This window comes from Dermochelys coriacea, chromosome 1, assembly GCF_009764565.3.
Source record: "Dermochelys coriacea isolate rDerCor1 chromosome 1, rDerCor1.pri.v4, whole genome shotgun sequence".
NCBI classification, from domain to species: Eukaryota; Metazoa; Chordata; order Testudines; family Dermochelyidae; genus Dermochelys; species Dermochelys coriacea.
Window position 1 is genome coordinate 108,051,922 of NC_050068.2, and position 19,365 is coordinate 108,071,286.

Here is a 19,365-nt window from a genome sequence, read left to right on the forward strand (position 1 = left end):
AGCCTTTCCACATGTCGATTCCTGGCAGAGGGGGAGAACAGGAGCAGTGTGCCACAGTGCTGAGTAATCAGTGAGTAGAGCCTGGACTGTCCCACCACTCCAAACTGCTCGCCAGCAGAGCTGAGGCAGCATGAGGTGGGATGTAACCTGCAACCAGCTGAGGGAAGTTATTCCCCTCTGAAGTAAGGAGGAGGTCACAATTTCTTCCTGGGCATCTCTCCTGGGGTGACAACTATTGGTTAAAGGCTCAATCTATCCCTAAATATTTTAAGATCTGTGTTTCCTTCACTATTTTGACCAGCCACTCTTGCACATCTTTGTGAATGAGATATCTCAACAAGCTAAGTTCACACTATGTGGTACCTGGCAAACCCATTTCTCCAATTGACCCTTTTTGTCCTGGAAATCCTGGGTCACCTGGGTATCCTGGAGGGCCTTGATCACCTTTTCGTCCTATGAACAATGAAAAGTATTACAAGTTCCATTAGTTTTACAAAGATTACAAAAGTCTGTGCTAGTTACATTTATTAAAAGCTGCAAACATACCTGGAAATCCCGGGAAGCCAGGTTCACCATCCTTCCCTGGCATTCCTGGTACACCATAATCTCCTGTTTTCCCCTTTTCTCCTATTGTTCCTTCTTGTCCTGGATACCAAAAAAAATCCCAAAACTAATTTTCAATTCTTTCATTAATTTTACTCTTACATGTACAGTAATAGGCAAATCCTGCATTGTGAGAATCTTCACAGTTGTCACTTCTCTCTAATAAACAAGGAAATGGATGAATTCAAACTTCAGATGTAGTGCAGTAACATTGTAAAAGTTATCTAGCACACAAGCCACACCAGCTACGAATATGTAACCAAAGTCAACTTTGTTGTTAGTGCACACAATCACAGTATTGGGTTTCTTTTGTAACATATGTGGCAAGGTATATCTTGAAAAAGAGCATGAAAAGAAACATAATACATTCAGAATGGATAAATGTATTTGAGACATCTAGTAGAAAGCTAGTATCCTATTATTAATTATGGTAATGTGTAATGAGACACCAGACGGTGTCAGGTTGCAACGTGAATGACTGAGGTGACTATTTTGCTGTCTAAGCAGGTAATTGAGGGGTCTGTCTGTGAATAAGAGGCTGCTTGAGTGACCTCCGTGTTGGCTCAAATGTAAAAACCCTTGCTACCTTGAGTTACCTAACTTTAGGCCTTTGTCTAAGAGCCCCCTTATGCTATTGTCCATACATAAGTGGGGTGCCTTTGCTTCTAAGCTATGGCCACTATCCTGTGCATCATTTCTCTTTGCAAGACACAAAATGAAGACAGTTCCAAAGGAACTGACAATCTTAGAGAGAAACAGAGAAGACAGCACATATAGAGAAACCCAGAGGAAAGGCGGCAAAGAGTCCTGTGGTACCTTACAGACTCTGGTATCAGAGGGGTAGCTGTGTTAGTCTAGATCTGTAAAAGTGTCAAAGAGTCCTGTGGCACCTTATAGACTAACAGATGTATTGGAGCATAAGCTTTCACATATTTATACCTGCCTCTGGAAATTTCCACTACATGCATCCGACGAAGTGCGTATTCACCCACGAAAGCTTATGCTCCAATATGTCTGTTAGTCTATAAGGTGCCACAGGACTCTTTGACACTTTTACAGATCTAGACTAACATAGCTACCCCTCTGATAACAGAGGAAAGGTCACCCTGAATTAGATTTTTTTACCTTTATATTTTGTTAGTTGATTCGCTTCTTGTTAGTATCGTACAATAAATTAGTCTTAATAAGGAATCTGGGTGCTGGAGAGTAGCTACTGAAATTTTTAAAACAAGCAGCTTTGTTGAAAAATGGCTTTTGTTTGAAATTGAATTTTTTCAACGAACATTGTTGAAAGATTTCATTATTAAAAGAAAAATGGTGCCTTTTACCCAACTGAAAAGGTTAATGAAAAGGTCACTGAAAGTTTTAATTTACCCAAAAATGGATTAGTGTTAAAACCAAAATGTCAATAATCATTTGATAATAATTTTTATAAAAAAATAAAAATGAAAAAGATGCACAAAAAACAACAAAAAATTGGGTCTATTTCAAAACCTTTGAAAGGAAAACAACTTTGAGGTTTTAATATTTTTCAAGAACAAAGGTTTTAATTTTCTGATCAGCTATTGCGGTTACTGTGGACACACTTAAAATGTTTCTTCTGTTGTGAGAGATTCTGCTGGTTCAAGAGATACTTTTTTCTCTTAAGGATGTGTTTAAAATGAGAAAAATGATTGGTAGAACCACTGATTTCCTGCAAACCAGCTGAACTTTTAAATTTGCCACTATATACCAGAATGACACCTTTCCCTCGAGAGTGTTGAACAAACTTGGAGATAAATGTTTAGTTGGCTATGTGAATGTGACGTAGAGTGGCCCCAAACTGGTACTGCAGGGGTTAACCCTTCCCTCCTTGCAGAGGAGGCCACACCCTGGAAACTCTGCTGGGCATGCTCCAACTGGAGAACAGGTATAAAAGCCTGCAGAGCTGCTCAGTTGGGGCTGACCACTGGAGATACACTGCTGGCTCCTGAGGAGAGACTACCTGTACTCCTGGATCCAGTGGCCAGCCAAGTTGGGACGCACCCTGAAGCCCAGATGGTGGATGCCATGGGAGGAGAGCAGACCGGAGGACCCCCTGAAGTGGAGAATCCAGTGGTTCTGGTAAGAAGTGCCTCAGGGGAACTCTAGAGACAAATGGCGTTGGAGCTGCAAGGATGCTTGGAGTATTGCGGGTGGATCCCTGCTGAGCTGGGGCAAGGGAAACCTCACCACTAGTGGGACCCAGTGGAGAGGGTGGGCCTGGGTCCCCCTATTAACCTCCTGTCACTTGGGGAAGTGATATGGACTCTGGCCGTGGGGCTGCACTGCCCTGTGACTTGGGGCGAGTAATATGGACTCTGGCCGTGGGGCTGCACTGCCCTGTGACTTGGGGCGAGTAATATGGACTCTGGCCGTGGGGCCACACTGCCCTGTGACTCGGGGTGAGTAATATGGACTCTGGCCGTGGGGCCACACTGCCCTGTGACTCGGGGTGAGTAATATGGACTCTGGCTGTGGGGCCACACTGCCCTGTGACTCGGGGCGAGTAATATGGACTCTGGCTGTGGGGCCACACTGCCCTGTGACTCGGGGCGAGTAATATGGACTCTGGCTGTGGGGTCATGCTGTTCTGAGACTCGGGGCGAGTAATATGGACTCTGGCCGTGGGGCCACGCTGCTCGGAAACTCGGGGCATATTATATGGACTCTGGCCGTTGGGCCACGCTGCTCGGAAACTCGGGGCATATTATATGGACTCTGGCCATTGGGCCACGCTGCTTGGAAACTTGGGGCATATTATGTGCGGGGAGACTGTCCATTAGGCCACATCAGGACACCCTTACAGGGGCGGGCGTGGGAACTTGAGTGGCGAGGTACAAACACCCCACCCACCCCTGCCACAAAGGGATGCTGCGGTGCCAGACCTGTCACAGTGAAGCTCCTAGATTTTGATTTTTGAAAGCTGACTTTCTAAAACCACAATGTAACAGAGGACAAACACTAAGCATCACCTTTAACTAAGCATCACCTTTAATACATAAATAGATAAAGATCGGTACTTATCCAAATGTAAAGATTAAAGGTTACCTTTTTCTCCTGGGTCTCCCTTTTGACCTTTCATATTTTCCATGTCCGTTATCTTTATGGTTCCTGGTTCTCCTGGTAGACCTACTTCACCTTTACTCCCTTTGAAACCAGGATCACCTCGTGGCCCTGACGTACCCGGAAAACCTGAAGTACCTGCAGTGAGAGAATACCAGAATACCACAGTAATGTATGGTGTGACAGATATGTGCAAAACAAAGTAATTATTAATTCAAACTGTGAGCTAAATATACCAAGGTCAGAGGAGCCTGATTTACCTCCACAGGGACAGGATGGGGCATTTTTTACTCCATGTTCCCATGTGTTGCATGGGAGGTTGAGTTTTGCCAACCAGAAAGCTGCTTTAATTTATGACCAGGGCTCCACAGCAGCCCTGCCTAAGGAAGTGGCCTGGGAGGATATTTAAATCACTGCACCTTTCAGATGGTGTGGCCCTCCCACTTTTTCACCTACCTTGTCCCTGCAGAATGGGGTTGGGATTGGAAGGAAGCTTCTGGTATTGTCATTCCCTCTCCTACCTCCTCTAACAGATACAATGTGCCCAATTTTCAAATGGAGGCACCTTATAGAAATACCCCTGTGACAAAGTCTTATAGAATTTAATGACAATCTTTCTACAGTTTTTTTTTTAAAACCCACCTAGGCAAATTTAATGATAGAATCCTATGGGATGGTTAGAAGAACCTATAGGAGGGATTTAACTCTCCTTTAAATTCTATATTTTTTGGAGTAATTTCTATTGAATCCTCCCTGATCTGGCTGGTCCTTAACCTGCTCTTGCATGGAAAAAACCTCTGGCTTAGTGCATCCTATTCTTGGTGTCCAGCTTTGCTAACAAGGCCACTCAAATCAAAACAACATACACTTCAGTCCACACCTACTCCCCAGACGTGGCTATTTCCAAGGCCTTGTCTTCACTAGGAAAATAAGATGTATTTTTAACACGTTAAAATCGTAGTGTAGTCAAGACAGTTGCATTTTTAATATGTGTTAGCTAGTCAAGGTAAACCGTAGTGGTGGAGTCTGTTTTATCTTGACCTGTTAACACATGTCAAAAATACACTTATTTTATTAGTGTGGTCATGCCCTGGGGTTCCTTCTTTAGGAATTCTCAGCCCCAGCCTCTGGCTCCCACCTGCCTTTTATCAAGGGTGGAGTTAATGAGCCTTGTCTTCAACAGTGAGTCAGCAGGAACCAATCAGTTCTAAGACCTGCTAACAGGGAGGGGTAAAACCAGACTCCTGCCACTTTTTAAAAATTTAAAACTTCTATAAAACCTATTCATTTATTGTGGAGTTATACATAAAGGTATAGGGCATCTACCCCATAAATAGATGCTCAGACTGATGCATATTCATGCTGAGGTGCCAATTTAAGTATTTTGGGACAGGAATGGCCTATTAAAGTTGAAAACTGAGCTTAATAAATGTGTCTGATACATTTAGAATCTGTGCTCTCAGTGGTTCAGTGCAGGAGCAATGGAGTCTTCCTAAAAGTGGGGGAGAGGGTATACAAGAGCCCATCCCCTGTGTGGCCCACCCCTGCTCCATCTCCTCTCCCTGTGGACCCACCCCGCCCAGTGAAGCCGGAGCCTGGCCAGGGAGCCCAGGTCCCTCCACCTGCCTGGGGTGGGGGGCTGAGATCAGCCCCCAGCCCATGTTCTTGCCCCCCAGACACCCCACCCAGGGCAGGTGGAGGGTCCGTGGCACCCCACAGCTGCCTGTGTAGCTCTTACCTCGACCTGGCTCCAGCTTCTGGCCTGGTTGTGGGGTGGGGCTTGGGGGGAAGAGGAGGGGCAGGGGACCAGGCCCCAGGTGAAAAGGGGATGGGCCAGGCCTGTCAACTTTCAAAAAGTGGGAGAGCCGATGCCCCTTGCCCGCCCCAGTTCTGGTGCCCCTATCTCAGTGTCTTTTGCTCTAATGACTATACCATATCTTAGATAAAAAGTTTTAAACTTGCATTAACATTGTAAATATGCTAAATAGGAACTCAATCTAACATGCAGATCCTAATTCCAATATTCTGTCCTCCCTGGAACATCCAAATCCATAGTGGATTTTTTAAATGACTTCAGATTCATATTCTAATTGGAGGCAATCTCTCTTAATGACGTCTCGCTAGAACTTCATTTGTCAAAAATTCCTACCTTTTTCACCCCGTAATCCTGGATTTCCTAGTGGCCCGGGGGAACCTGGGATTCCAGGGGTTCCCATAACTCCCATTTCTCCTTTGTTGCCTGAAACCAAAGCAAAATAATATTTAATAGAAATGTAATTGACTAAAATAAAATAAGTAACAGAAATTGAATGACGTACTGCCTGTATTACATTAGGAACTGAACTCTTGAAAAAAGATAAATCAAATGGGATGAACTAATTTAAAGAAACATAAATTATTAAACAATTGTATAGTCTTATATAATTCATGATCTATATTGTCTCAACTTTATATTCCATTACCTATTATATTTGTCACCCTCTATGTAAAAAAATTTGTACTGTCCATGGTATTAATCATTAATAAAAAAAATAAGTAATATGTCTAGTAAACAATATATGTTCCTTATGTCTCAGAAAACAAAACCTAATCATCCAAGTATAATCTCTTAACAAATTTAATATATATTATATATATTTGTTATATATATAAACAGAATAATTTGGTCAAGAAATACAGCTGGATTTTTTAAAAATTGTTAGCACAGGATTCCCACAATCTTTTATTGTATTTTATTTTCAAATTTATGACTGATCCCACTCGAAATATTTAAATCCCATCCATCCCACCCAAAATAAGCTAAATGAGAACTATGGGCTCTGTCCTGTCAGTTTGTTTGCCAGGTGTTTTATATATAATATCATATACATGGCAAGCCCAGCTGGCTGTTAAAATAGTTTGTAGTGAGGCAGTTAAATTAGTAACCACATCTCAGAACCAAATTGATAGAGAAAGAAACAGTAAAAAAAATAGATGAAAAGTAGAGAATCAAGATCAATCCAAAATAGAGACAATTCCTTAAAATTCCAAAGTAATGAGATGGAGGGTCAGATGCTAATCTCAGCTGCAGTAACAATACAATTACTCCAGGTTAATACTTGTTTAGGCAATGTTTGATCTCAATAAAACATCAGGGATGAGTCTGACAGAAGAACAGCAACACCTTTTGTTTTTTAAAGGTGGAGCCTTAGCCACAATTTAAGGGCTTGACCTTGAAAGCTATCTAGCTCCGAACTACCAGAACACTTAAGGAGATGCTTAGAGTTAAGCATGTGCTTAAGTGTTTTGCTGGATCAGAGCCTGAGTACTCAGCGTCTTCCGGGATCAAACCCTAACTGCAATGATAGGCATACAACTAAGTGGCATAATGACACAGAATTGCACACAACTATTATTTAATAAAAAAGATAGACGTTTTCTCCACAGACTATTCTTAATTTGTTTTGCTTACTTAAAAAACAGATCATTCATTTACTATTAGTATTTGAAACAGTCAAAAAAAACCCCAAATGATACATTTTCTGAAAGCAAAAATGCATACCTGGAAAGCCTGAAAGTCCACCTTTTCCTTGTGGACCAGGTACGCCAGGTAAACCTACCAGACCTGGTAGCCCACTCTGGCCAGGGCTACCCTTATCTCCTTTTGGTCCTGGCATATCTAGTCCTGGGAGTCCTGGGTAGCCCCTCTCTCCCTTTGTTCCAGGAAGTCCTACAAGGAAAAAATCCCAACCCTTAATAGAGCACATAGGACTTTATTTATTAGGTTACAGTATAAAGTACAAATATGTTCTGTAAATTGTGCATGTTGCAGAAAACAAAGCACACTTCTTTAGTAGTAGAGGAAAACAAAGTGAAAAAATCCTCATAATCTAAGTGCTTTTGCAATCTTATCCATTTCTATTTTTAATCTGCAACATCAGCTGGTACGTGCAGCCTGCAGAGATTTAGTGAGGAAGCTGTGCATCAACCATCAGTTTTAGGTCACAGAGATGAAGCCTGATATTCTGGTTTTCTAAAGATTCTTATCCACGGAGTTTACACTTTTAAAAGGCTGGAAAATATTATAAAAGCAGCCTACCCCTTTCCCCCATATTAATGCCCATAAGATCCATAAAATCGATTCCAGATATAAATGAAAAAGGAAGAACACACAAAACCAGCAAGTATTTTGTATCACCTGTTGGTCCCTGTGGCCCTGGTTCTCCTGCAGGTCCAGGGGACCCCAGAGGGCCTATTCCTGGCACACCTGGGGCACCTTGTGAACCTGGTAATCCTGCTGAACCTGGGTCACCTACAGGGAAAAATAAAGCTTAAATCAATTATTTTGCCATATTACTTTTTTAGTTTGTTTGGTGCAGATAGTAGACAGGGACTTTGAGTGACGTTCATCCCCCCGTGCAAAGGGCCGGCAAAAGGCATCATTTAAGTCATTAGTGTTTCCTTCATGGCTGTTCCAAAAGCAATGGGGAGAGGAAGGGCTGCACAGCCAGGTGGGTAGGAAGGAGGCAGAGAGGGAAGGAAAATGGATATTATATCTGGAAGTTTAAGTGGTGCACTGGTCTTTTGCTGGCTTTCTGCCTATATGTGAATTTCAACCTTTAAGATTTATTTTTAAAAAGTGTAAAAAAAAGTTACTACTAATGAGCTGTAACTGATTTTTTTTAATTACCTTGGATTCCTGGCTGACCAGGTACACCTGGAAATCCTTGCTCTCCTCGTAAGCCAGGCAAACCAGCATTTCCTTTTTCTCCAGGAAAGCCAGCTGGACCCTGTAGCCCTGGTAATCCTTTAGGACCCGGGAGGCCCACTCCAGGGTCACCCTTAAGGTGCAAATAATATACATTAGGAGTCAATGTACAATAAATCAAGTGTTCTAAATTAAGCAATTTGGAGGCAGAACATCATACCGGTCTTCTCTGTACATATGCTAAATTACTCCAGATGAGGAGTTGGCCTACTATACTTAGTACCAGCAACAGCTCTGTATTGCTGATCACACAAATAGTAATTGAAAAGAACAACGTAAACTGCAAACACTCACTTTTTGACCAGGTAAACCCGGTGTGCCTGGTAAACCATCAAAGCCAGGACGCCCTTGAGCCCCTGGCTGACCTGATGTGCCAGGCTGACCTGGGAAACCTACAAAACAAACACACACACATAATCAGGGTCTCAGTAAGTTAACCCTAAAGTTTCTTCTGCCTTTTAAATGAACTAATCACACTCACCTAGAGATATTAAACAGGGTCAAGTTGGTCTCCTCAAATGCCAAACTTGTAAGGATCTGAGCACCTCTTGAGAGGGGCTGTGCACTCCCAAATCTCAATTACTTCAATAAAATTTAGGGTGCTCAGCACTTGCAGGATTTCATCTTGGGTGAATGAAGTAATATATGTATTTAATGACTGATGTTAAATTAATATTTGCACAGATTCACCTCATTTAGAAAAAACATTCCTCCTTTAAAGGAAAGAATGCATTGTAGAAAACTTTCTGAACTTCTGCACATCATTTAAAGTAGACCTCACAGAGCACCAGTATGCTTTGCATAATCATAAATGCATCTCCTTTTCCATGAAAAAAGCTAGATTCAGCTTTGATGCTCAGCCCGTCAAGGGATGGTGCATAGCTGTGCTGCCCCAGGAGAAATTCAGGAAAGGAGTTGCAATTATGAGACATAATTCATTTCTTGCTCCTTATTCCGAGGGTAAAGCAATCTACTGAAGCCCTTCACTGGATGCAACTTATTTCCTCACTTCTAGATCCACTAATTGATGAGTCAGACGTGGGTGGAACCAAAGTCCTGCTCATTCCCCTCCCCTTTAGAACTTCTGTGAGGCTGGCAGACCAGGTGCCAGCTCATGCCACTTATATCTCTATCCCATGTTATAAGGTAATATTTGGGTGTTTGCTCTGTAACTGTAGAAGTGTTTGCTCTGAAGCTGTAAACCCCACAGTCAGGAGAGAAGCATTACCAAGTGTGAAATACTGGTTTACCATCAGAGGTGTTATCTCCTGCCCAACAAAAGAAGGTCCATAGACACCAGACAAACCATTGTGGAACATCAGAGGACAAAATACTTGGTTAATTGATCCTCCCCTGTCCTCTCCCCCTCTATGAAGCAGAGACAGCTTGAACTTTGGGGGAAGGGAACAAAAATCCCTGACAAGAAGAAACTGGATCACTATGCTGCTTGGACTTTGAGAAGACAAGATTTCTAAGCATAAGCAAGGGATCCCGAGCCATTTAGCCTGGGTTAGCCCAAAAGACACACAGAGGATGCTTATTATAGAAGTTTCTATTATCTTTTGGAACCTAAGCATATAAGTAATTTGTGTGTGTATGGTTGTTTGCTTTAACCTTGTGAATAACTCCTCATTTCTTTTTCTTAGCAATAAACCTTTATTAAATGTATTATAGGATTGGCTACAGGTGTTGTCTTTTGTGTGGGATCTAACCTGCAATTGACCTGGGCTAAGTGATCAGTCCTTTGGAACTGGGAATAAACTGAACATTGTTGTGATTTTTGGGGTAAGGGACCATCTATCACAAAGGCAAGTGAAATCTGAGTTAGAACTCGCAACCAATTTGGGGTTTGTGCCCTGCTTCTTCACACTCTGCCCTGAGGTTGGTACTCATGCCCTTAAGTCACTCCAGATAGCCTGACAACTCCTTCCAGCTCATCTGCTAGTCACATAACAGATATGCAGCTTGGATTCACAATAAAGTGAGCAATAATGCAAATGCAATGGGGATTTGAGGAAAGGGGGGTTACTTGCCATTACTCCCTACCCTTGCTTCACAACGCTGGGTCACAATCCAGCCCTGAAAGAGTGAGAGCAGTGCTATGAAGTATATCTTCCATACGTTAGATGAGAAAACCAAAATACGAATATTTAGTCCTCACTCTTAACTAAGAGACAGACATATATGGTGAAAGACTTGTTATGGTGTAGTTTTCTTACCTTTAGGGCCAGGAGGCCCAGGGAATCCTATTCCTGGCTGCCCAACAGCACTTTTTCTCCTGGAAGTCCAGGTTTTCCTGGAAACCCAGGATCCCCCTGTCACCTTTGAAAACAAGACAGACACAGTATATTACGCACTTATGCAAAAAACAGCTTTGTGGGGTGGGAAATCCTTTACTAGCAACAGAGAGAAAATTCAAGAGATAATTATACCTTGGACTCCAGAGAAGCCAGGCGGCCCTGGGAGACCATCTGACCCTGGGGGACCAGGCAGAGGAATGACTTGTCCTGCTTCACCCTTTGGCCCTAGGAAGATGAAGATGATGAATCAATACTTACAAATAAAAAGGCAAATGTATTAGTACACAAGGGGGTGTATATATTCTGAGGTACTTGAGCTGCCCATTGGTTTTTGTTTTCCTGTTTTTACTACTCATTTCCAGTGCACTAACTGGAAGATGAAAAAGGCCAAAGCATGAAAAAAATGCATGAAACCTAAAGAATTCTGGCTGTCATTTTGACTGCCACAAATCTGTATCTGCCATGTGAACTCACCAAGACCCACTGACACAGGTGCACCAGTCCCAAAGGGCTAGATTGTTACTTAAATGACATGCCAGTGGAAAGGAGTAAAGGGTATGTGTACAAAATACCCTTACAAAGCTGTGTGGGTTAATCAGATATTGGTTTTGGGCACATAAGTGGGTGTGGAGTACATGGGAAATGGGCCGATGTTTGGCTGCATGTATCCTTACTCTCAGGCCAGTGCATTGAGATTCTGACACCCTTACTCACATTGAGTACCCCTAGTAACTACAGTAGGATTTCTTGTGAGTGAGGGTATCAAGGTACGGACCAACCACAAATTACTACCCCTCAGGATCAAGAGGGAGCAGGACAGGAATAGTAACTCCTCAGGATGAGAATCATGACCCTTCTTGGGGGTTCTCCTGGAGTGGGGCAGTTTACACAGTAACTCTTCCACAGGCCTGTGCCCAGTGTCTGATAGCATAATTCAGATACATTTCTTACCTCTGAAAGGATGGGGTTGAATTTGTGGAGTGGGAAGAGTAATGTTAAGACAAAAGGGACTAATGATCTCCCTGCTTTGTTCTGGGAGACTCTGTAAGGAAACTATCTGTAAGCATTCAGGGCTGCAAAATACACTGTAAAGAACAAATGCTGATGACCTAATAGGTCTCATCTACCTCAATTTCTTATGACACATATATCTGTTAAAGAAAAAACATCATTTCCTCCCTCTCAGTATCTAGACTGTTACCTGGGCGGCCTGGTACACCTGGGTTTCCTGGAAAACCTTTATCTCCTTTGTCACCAGCTGGCCCAGCAGGTCCTACCCCTGGAAGACCAGGCTGGCCTCTTTCACCACGTATCCCAGGAAATCCACTTGAGCCAGGGGGACCACGTTCTCCTTTCAGCCCAATTGTACCCTAAGTTTAGGAAGAAAGCAGTAACATTTACAGTACCTCTCACACTGATAATGCCTTACAAGTGATCTAAAAAGCTTACTGGTCTTTGTCAGATTCATCTAGGATTTTATGGCTTCTAGACTGGATTCACTGCAATGTACTCTTTGGGCCCCAGTTTGCATCACTGAAGCCAATGGACATTTTACCACTGACTTCATTGGAAGCAGGACTGGGTCTCATATGGAAGAGCACTTGGAAGTTACACCTGTTGCAGAATGCAGTGAAGGGGCCATTTAATGACCAGTTCTCTGATGAATACACCATCATTTCCAACTAGGATTTAAATTGCTGAATGTTGACTTATACAGTCCCAGATCAGCACCACAAATAGTAACTGACTTCAAGGAAGTATCTGGATTTTAGAAATAAAAAACCCGAGAATTTCAGAAATACAGAATTCCACTTTTTTTGGGTGATTTCTTTTATTTAAAATAGGAAATTGTAGCAAGAAAAGTGAATCCAGTTTAGAGTTCTGTGCTAAATGCCTCAAATAGAAAGCATAAGTGGGGCATTCAGAACCATGTTTCCTCTTTCAGGTTCTCTGAAATTACAGTTTGCTGGTTCTTACTCTATAGGATATCTCAGAATAGGGACAGTACAGAAAAGGAGCCAACAACCTGCCCATCAGGGGCATTTATGAGACAAACAGGTAAGCTTAAAGTAAATTATATGCCAAATGCCCCTGACAGGTATTTTCTAAAAGGCAAGAAATATGGCATTCAAATTTCCCAAAACTGCAGTGACATATCTAACTACAGATATTGGAAGTGGCTGCTGTGAAAATGATTGTGATCTCTCCACATCATAACTCAAGCAGAAGAAGACCATTCCTTGAATAATGGGCTAGATTCTGCTCTATCAGCAGAGCCCTCACCAAAGTATTGCAGGTAAACGGCACCTGCCCAGGATAAGCCCTGAGAAACACTGACTCAGAGACACACCTCTGAGTCACAGTGCCTCCTCTACCTTCTCCTTGATCCCGGGGGTAGTAATTTATTGCTGGTCTACAACTACCCCCGTGATTTTGCCAGCAATTTTCTGGGGAGGGGAAAAATGAACCAGCTCTGCCCATTCACCACAGTTCTGGGGAGGAAGCAATATAGGGCAAGTAGGTCTGGTTATTCCCAGGCACCAGGCCACATCATCTAAGTAAGCCTTACTTACTCCCATAGCATATACTCAGAGCCCGAATGTAGCTCAGTGACCCTACTGTCATGCAAACATTCTTAGCTGTTTAGTAGTATGGGCCTCATTCTTACACCCTTACTCCTCAGCAGTCCCACTGAAATCCTCCATTGAGGAGTAGGGCTCTACTCAAATGAGTCAGGGTGTGAGAATTTGGCCCAAAGAATGAGACAAGTAAACATAAACTGCATAGTATATAACAATTACATTTAATTAGTGAGCTAGAAGATAGCATGCAAAAAATATAGACACACACACATACCGATGCGCCTTTAGGGCCCTGGAGACCTGGCAGGCCATCTCTCCCTGGCCTTCCTTCTCTTCCAGGAACACCTGGTTGCCCTGGGAATCCAGGATCTCCTTTATCACCTTTTAGATTAGAATCAAAGTAAATGTCTCCGGGCTCTCCCTTTGCTCCTGGGCTACCAATCAGTCCTGGCACACCTGGAGAACCCTGAAATTATACACAATTCCAGCACCATTCAAAGCCTTTTTAGTGCATTCTTTTCCCAGCCAAAAAGAAAAAAAAATCTTCAAGTGTAAAGAAAAACTCCTAACATTCATCTCAGACACTGAACAGTAAGCAAAAAGAGTGGATTTGCCAGGACAGAGAATGCGAATTAACTGATAATGGCCATCATAACCGAAACTTTTCTTTCTTGGTCTCCTTACATCTTTTACCACAGTTTTCTAATTTTGAAGGTTGTATTAATTGTTCAAATAGGAACTAAAGGCCATGTTATGGAAAATGGTACTCTAATTGTTCATATATTGACCACAAGGATTCAGAGTTCACCTTCTATAAGGCCTCAATGTCAAGTAATTTGGTTATTCTTAATATAGCCATTCTTCCAGTTATACTTTGATAACAAGCATATCTGATTTTGTTTTATATGTAACTAATTGTTTCTAATACTTCTACCTACTTGCTATTACTTGAATCTCTGTTCTTGTTGATAAGCTAACACTGTTTTCACTATAAACAAATCTAAGTGCTGTGAGTTGAGCAGAGTGGTGATCCTGAGGTGAAACTAGTAAACTGGGGTATGCTATTCCTTTGGGAGTAGCAAATTTGTGAATTCTGTGTGTGTCCAGTGGACCAGGGGCTGGTCACTCCGGGAGGAAGCTCGGAGGGCTCGACGGTTGTAGCTTGCCTATCGCTAACCTGCAGAGAGAGAGTGGGGCCTGTGCATGCCTGGAGGAGAGTGCTTGTGTTGCCCATGACTGGTGGGGTTGGGAAGCTGACCCTCAGCAGGCAAAGGCAAGGCTTCCTCACGCTTAGGGCAGATTGTAGCAAGGTGCCTTATAACCTTGAGTACCCCTGGGAAGCATCACAGGAGAATTTTTTTTGTTCTTGCTTAGAAGTCATTTCTCCTTCTCTTTCTTCCCCTACATCAACAGGACTTCCCAGTCACAGAAAGGCCAAATCAAGAGCTTTTATCTGTCAATGCAGCTCCCAGTAGAGCATTTTGTTTCTTTTTAATTTTCATCTTTATTATTAAAAAAATCAATGAACAAATATACAATAAATTAAAAAATCATTCTTATCTCTGTAGTATTTACACGCGCACACACACACACACACACACACACACACACACACACACTTTTCTTGCAGTTCCTAACAGATTGTCTACTAAATTTCATCTATCACTTATGTAAGTCTAGTTAATGAAACAAGAGTAAAGGCTAATTATCACATGATGAATGTTCCATTCTCCTTGTCTACCTTGTTTTATTTGAGCTACCCAAGGAAAATATAGTTCCTGCGATGAACAGCTTACAATTTAATGAACTAATTGTACTTAAAGGGCTTCCACCCATTCTTAGAGCTCCCTACGTATTATCCTGAACCTATGGATAATTCTTTCATGGAAACATTTTCTCTAATTGAAAAAGAAAAATGAAAGGGTCCAGTCACTAAGGAAGTGAAGCTGAGTGAAACTTCAAAGGGAAACTTCCTCTTGCTAATATATGCTGTGCTTCCACCCTTCGGGCCTGAACCAGCGTCCCTTTTAAATCAATAGGAATCTTTCCACTGGATTTAGTGGGTGGTGGATCAGGCATGGCCTCCAGCAATGTGAGCCTGCCAAGCTGGGCTCTCTCTAGCCTACCTAAGCTAAACTAAAAGCTAACTCACCAGCTGTTTAATGAATCTCTTTTAACTTTTCCAAGCAAAACAAAGTTAAAAGCATCCAGGATACCAGCAAATCCTTGTTTGAAGAGAGGGTGAAAGGAGACTAAAGGAGAAGGAAGAGATGTAAAGGTTTAGCAATATTCACAGTAAAAGCTTATGCTATGTTACTCAAGAAATGATTAAAAATAGTAGAGAATTCATTTTGCTATTTTCCCGCTCCCCCAAAGATCCCATTTACATTACTGTAAATTAAACCACACTACTACCTAATTTATTTTAATACACACAACAAATCCTTTAGCACCAGTTAATGGGGCTACTACACAGTAGCACTGAGTGTCTCCTGTGACAAGCCTAACAGAAAATAAATATGAAATGTTTGAAAAACATTTACTTACAGGAACCCCTTGAAGACCAGTGAGTCCAGGCATACCCCTATCTCCTTTGGCTCCTGGCTGTCCTGGAAAGCCTTAAAAAGAATATGAAAAAGAAAACAATATTTACTATAGATACGTTTACATTATAGCTTACTGTGTTTTAGAGGCTCTGAGGTCCTTCTCAAATGATGCCCAATTCTGCCCTCAGTTACACCAATGTGACTCTATTGAAATTAATGAAGTTGCCTGGGCATAACAGAGCTCAGGATCTAACCCAGTATATGTGTAAGAGGCCTGTAAAGATGATACATAGCACACAACTCAATTATGTAAGTTGGGCAGCATGCTCTGAATTCAGCCCAATAATTGGAACTGCCATTTCCAGAGTGCAATTCACTGAATCACCACAGAATTTTCATTCTGTTTCACCACCTCCCAAACACAGTGCACATATATAATACAAAAGCATTGTTCACATGTACCTATTTTCTGACAGACAGCAATTATTCTCCAGACTGATAATTTCTGTTTGGCAGCTGTAGTCAATACTGGAGACCAGGGATGCGTTTAGGGCTTAATGCTAGGTCAGAGTACATAAAATGTGCAGAATAATTCCCCTGAACCTCTCTAGGGCTCTTATTACATATTGTTTGTAGACCCGTCACTTTCTAGGTTTACAGAGGGATTTAAACAGAAAAGGTTAATTTTTATCCAGCAGCCCCTCTGCCAAACACAATTTCTTCTGGTGGCTGCCCATGCTACCACCAAAATTTGGACCTATAATCAAAATTTACTGTAAAATCATAAATGGATATAAAATAGTATTTAAAAATATTCCCAGGAATATAATAATACGAAAACATGGGGGAAGGGTTAAAATCACTTTAAAGGCAAGCAATATATTTTTCAAGAAAAAAATGGTTTTATTAAAATCATAGGTCCCGATACTACAAAAGGATATCTCAACACCATGATGCCCAAGGATGGAAGAGAAAGTCCTACTCCCTCTGAGAAACCTAAGTTGCAGTATCAGGGTCAACCATGATCTGGCCTTAATAATTCAATTCAATATCAGATCTCAGCACAGTTCTGAGCGTGTGCGATTTCTAGGTTGCAAACTTTAAAAGCAGGATGATTATGGTTGAAGTCCTACTGAAAACCAGTCAGGTCCCCACCACCAAGAGAAAGATTAATGAAGAAAAATACTACATATGGCTACTGGTATTGACAACTCTTTTCAAATTCAGATTGCCCTTTCAGAATCCTTGGGAAAACAACATTTAGGTCAGGCTTTCAAAAGTGCCTCAGAGTTGCCCAAGTTCTGTTCCTTTTGAAGTCAATAGTAAACACTTGTTGATTTCAATGGAAGAAAGAGTTAGGCCACTACCGAGCATTATGGAAAATCCTGCTCTTTCATTATTTTCAGTAATGAGTCGATTAATGGAAAAATATTAATTTATGACACATGCGGATGAAGAGTTCTAATTCTGCTTTGTTTGTATAGCTTTTGGTTTTTACCTGATGGACCCGGTGGCCCTTGTGGCCCGGGATGTCCAGGAAGCCCAGATACATCACACAAGGCACAACCATCACCTTTATCACCTGCAAAAATAAAAAAAAGACTTAAGACTACAAGCAGATCCTTTAAGAAGAAAACACCCTTCAGACGTATGTTGATTGAGAGAAAGTAAATTTGTTAGCTAAATGCTTAAATTAGATTTTATGAGCAAATTTATTTTAAAATTTTAATTGTCTTTTTAAAAAAACTTCAATTCCTTTAGTGTGACAGTACTGATATGTAAAACTTTATTAATGGGAAGGGGAAAAAGATAATCTGGCTGAACAGACAAGAACTAGTGTAGTATGTGCCAGATTTAAAAACAAAATTAGATAAGAGGGGAAAAATGGGGACTCTGGAACTCACAAAGATTTGGTGGGTTTGGAGAAACAGTGACTGCAAAGATACTTTGGGACCAAATTCTCTACTGGTGTAAATGAGGGCAAACCCATTGATTTCAGTGGTGTTTTGCACATTTATACCAGCCCTGCTAAAATCAACAGAGACATACCCATTTACAGAGTTCAGCCCTTAGCTTTTCTCTGAACCCAAGCAAAAGAAGGGCCAGGAGGAGGAAAATGTGGGCTGCTTTGTTGCTTATTAAAGGATAGGATACCTGCTCTGTAAGAAAAGTAATGTTTTATCCTTGAGAGAGAAATGAATTTGGACATATCAATGGATCTGAGAAAGCAAGATCACTATGGATCAGTGGGCAAAGGCAATTGGCATTGCAGACAGGGAAATGAAACTTGAAGGTAAATATATGTAAGAAAATTACAGTTGAGAAGAGCATTGAAATGGAGACTGTTTCTCAGCAAGTGCTGCCGTCTTTCTAGTTTTCTATACTTCACCCTATAAATTAACCACTGTACTATAGAATAAATAAAATCTTTATTTTCAATAGCTTTTGATGTTGTCACTCGAAAACACATTGGTTTTTTAGAAGTCTCCCTACTCAAGTCAGGCTGAGCACACCCAGCCACAATGGAACAAAAGCAGAAATCTCTAAAAGCAACATATTGGTAAAATAATGGATGAAGGAAAGTAGTAGACACAGCACTACAGAGGGTTTGGCCAAAAAGCCTGCCTCTAGGTGAGCTCAGCCTGAATTTGATTGGCTGTTCGTGCTATACTGTGTGACTCTGACTCACAAGTAAAAGGATACTTCTGTTAGAGCATTTTTAAGTGGAATTTTCTTTAAAGAAACTGATTTGAGTTCAGCCTCTTGGCTTTCCAAAATGAAGCACATGAAAAGCTCTACAACTTTCGCAATATACTGTGATTCCTCAGTAATATAATGAAAGAATTAAATTTCTGTTTCATGACTCAGACCTGGATCCTGCAAGGTTTAAATTCTCTCATTCCTGGGGGAAAGCAGGAGAACCTCAGCACCTTGCAGTCAGGCCTTTGGTCAACCAAACTCTGTGCTGATTTAACAGCCTGTGCTAATTTAACACCCTGTGTAACCCTATCAATTTCAATAGGTTACATATGAATCAATGCAGAACCTGACATAATCTCCGGATTCGCTTTAGCATCTTTAGTATTTTCCTAACGTTAAAAAACATATTGGCCTAGATTCACAAAGGTATTTAGGCAACTAAGTCTGGGTTTAGGTGCCTAAGTCCCAGTTTTAGCATCCACTACGATTCACAACATTCCGGCTGAATCTAGTAGGTGCCTAACTCACCAGCACTTAAGGTTTTGCAGTAAAAAGTTCCCTTGGTGCCTATGTTTCTGCCTCTGGGCATACACACTGCTGCCTGCCTCCAGGTGTTCAAGTGCTTATCTCCCGCCTAAGCCCCAGAGTGATTTACAAACTGGGGAAGATACGTGTACATCTGCCTAACTTGCATGCTGGGCCTGATGCAGGGGGCAGGGTAAGAAAGCTCATGCACAACCATGAGATGACTCTATAGCCTGGTGGTTAAGGCACTCACCTAGAATGTCGGAGACCCAGGATCT

At 41.7% G+C, this 19,365-nt stretch overlaps 1 protein-coding gene across 1 annotated transcript in view; it reads right to left on the reverse strand.

Moving 5' to 3' along the window:
• COL4A1 (collagen type IV alpha 1 chain) overlaps positions 1 to 19,365 on the reverse strand; it is a 227,669-nt gene that overhangs the window by 32,923 nt on the left and 175,381 nt on the right. Inside the window, 16 exon segments of the mRNA XM_038392118.2 lie at positions 364 to 453; positions 547 to 645; positions 3,673 to 3,825; positions 5,837 to 5,926; positions 7,229 to 7,396; positions 7,865 to 7,978; positions 8,357 to 8,507; positions 8,729 to 8,826; positions 10,654 to 10,704; positions 10,707 to 10,745; positions 10,748 to 10,756; positions 10,867 to 10,959; positions 11,936 to 12,104; positions 13,591 to 13,782; positions 15,864 to 15,934; positions 17,361 to 17,444. Of these exon segments, the coding sequence (XP_038248046.1) occupies positions 364 to 453; positions 547 to 645; positions 3,673 to 3,825; positions 5,837 to 5,926; positions 7,229 to 7,396; positions 7,865 to 7,978; positions 8,357 to 8,507; positions 8,729 to 8,826; positions 10,654 to 10,704; positions 10,707 to 10,745; positions 10,748 to 10,756; positions 10,867 to 10,959; positions 11,936 to 12,104; positions 13,591 to 13,782; positions 15,864 to 15,934; positions 17,361 to 17,444 (1,671 nt within the window).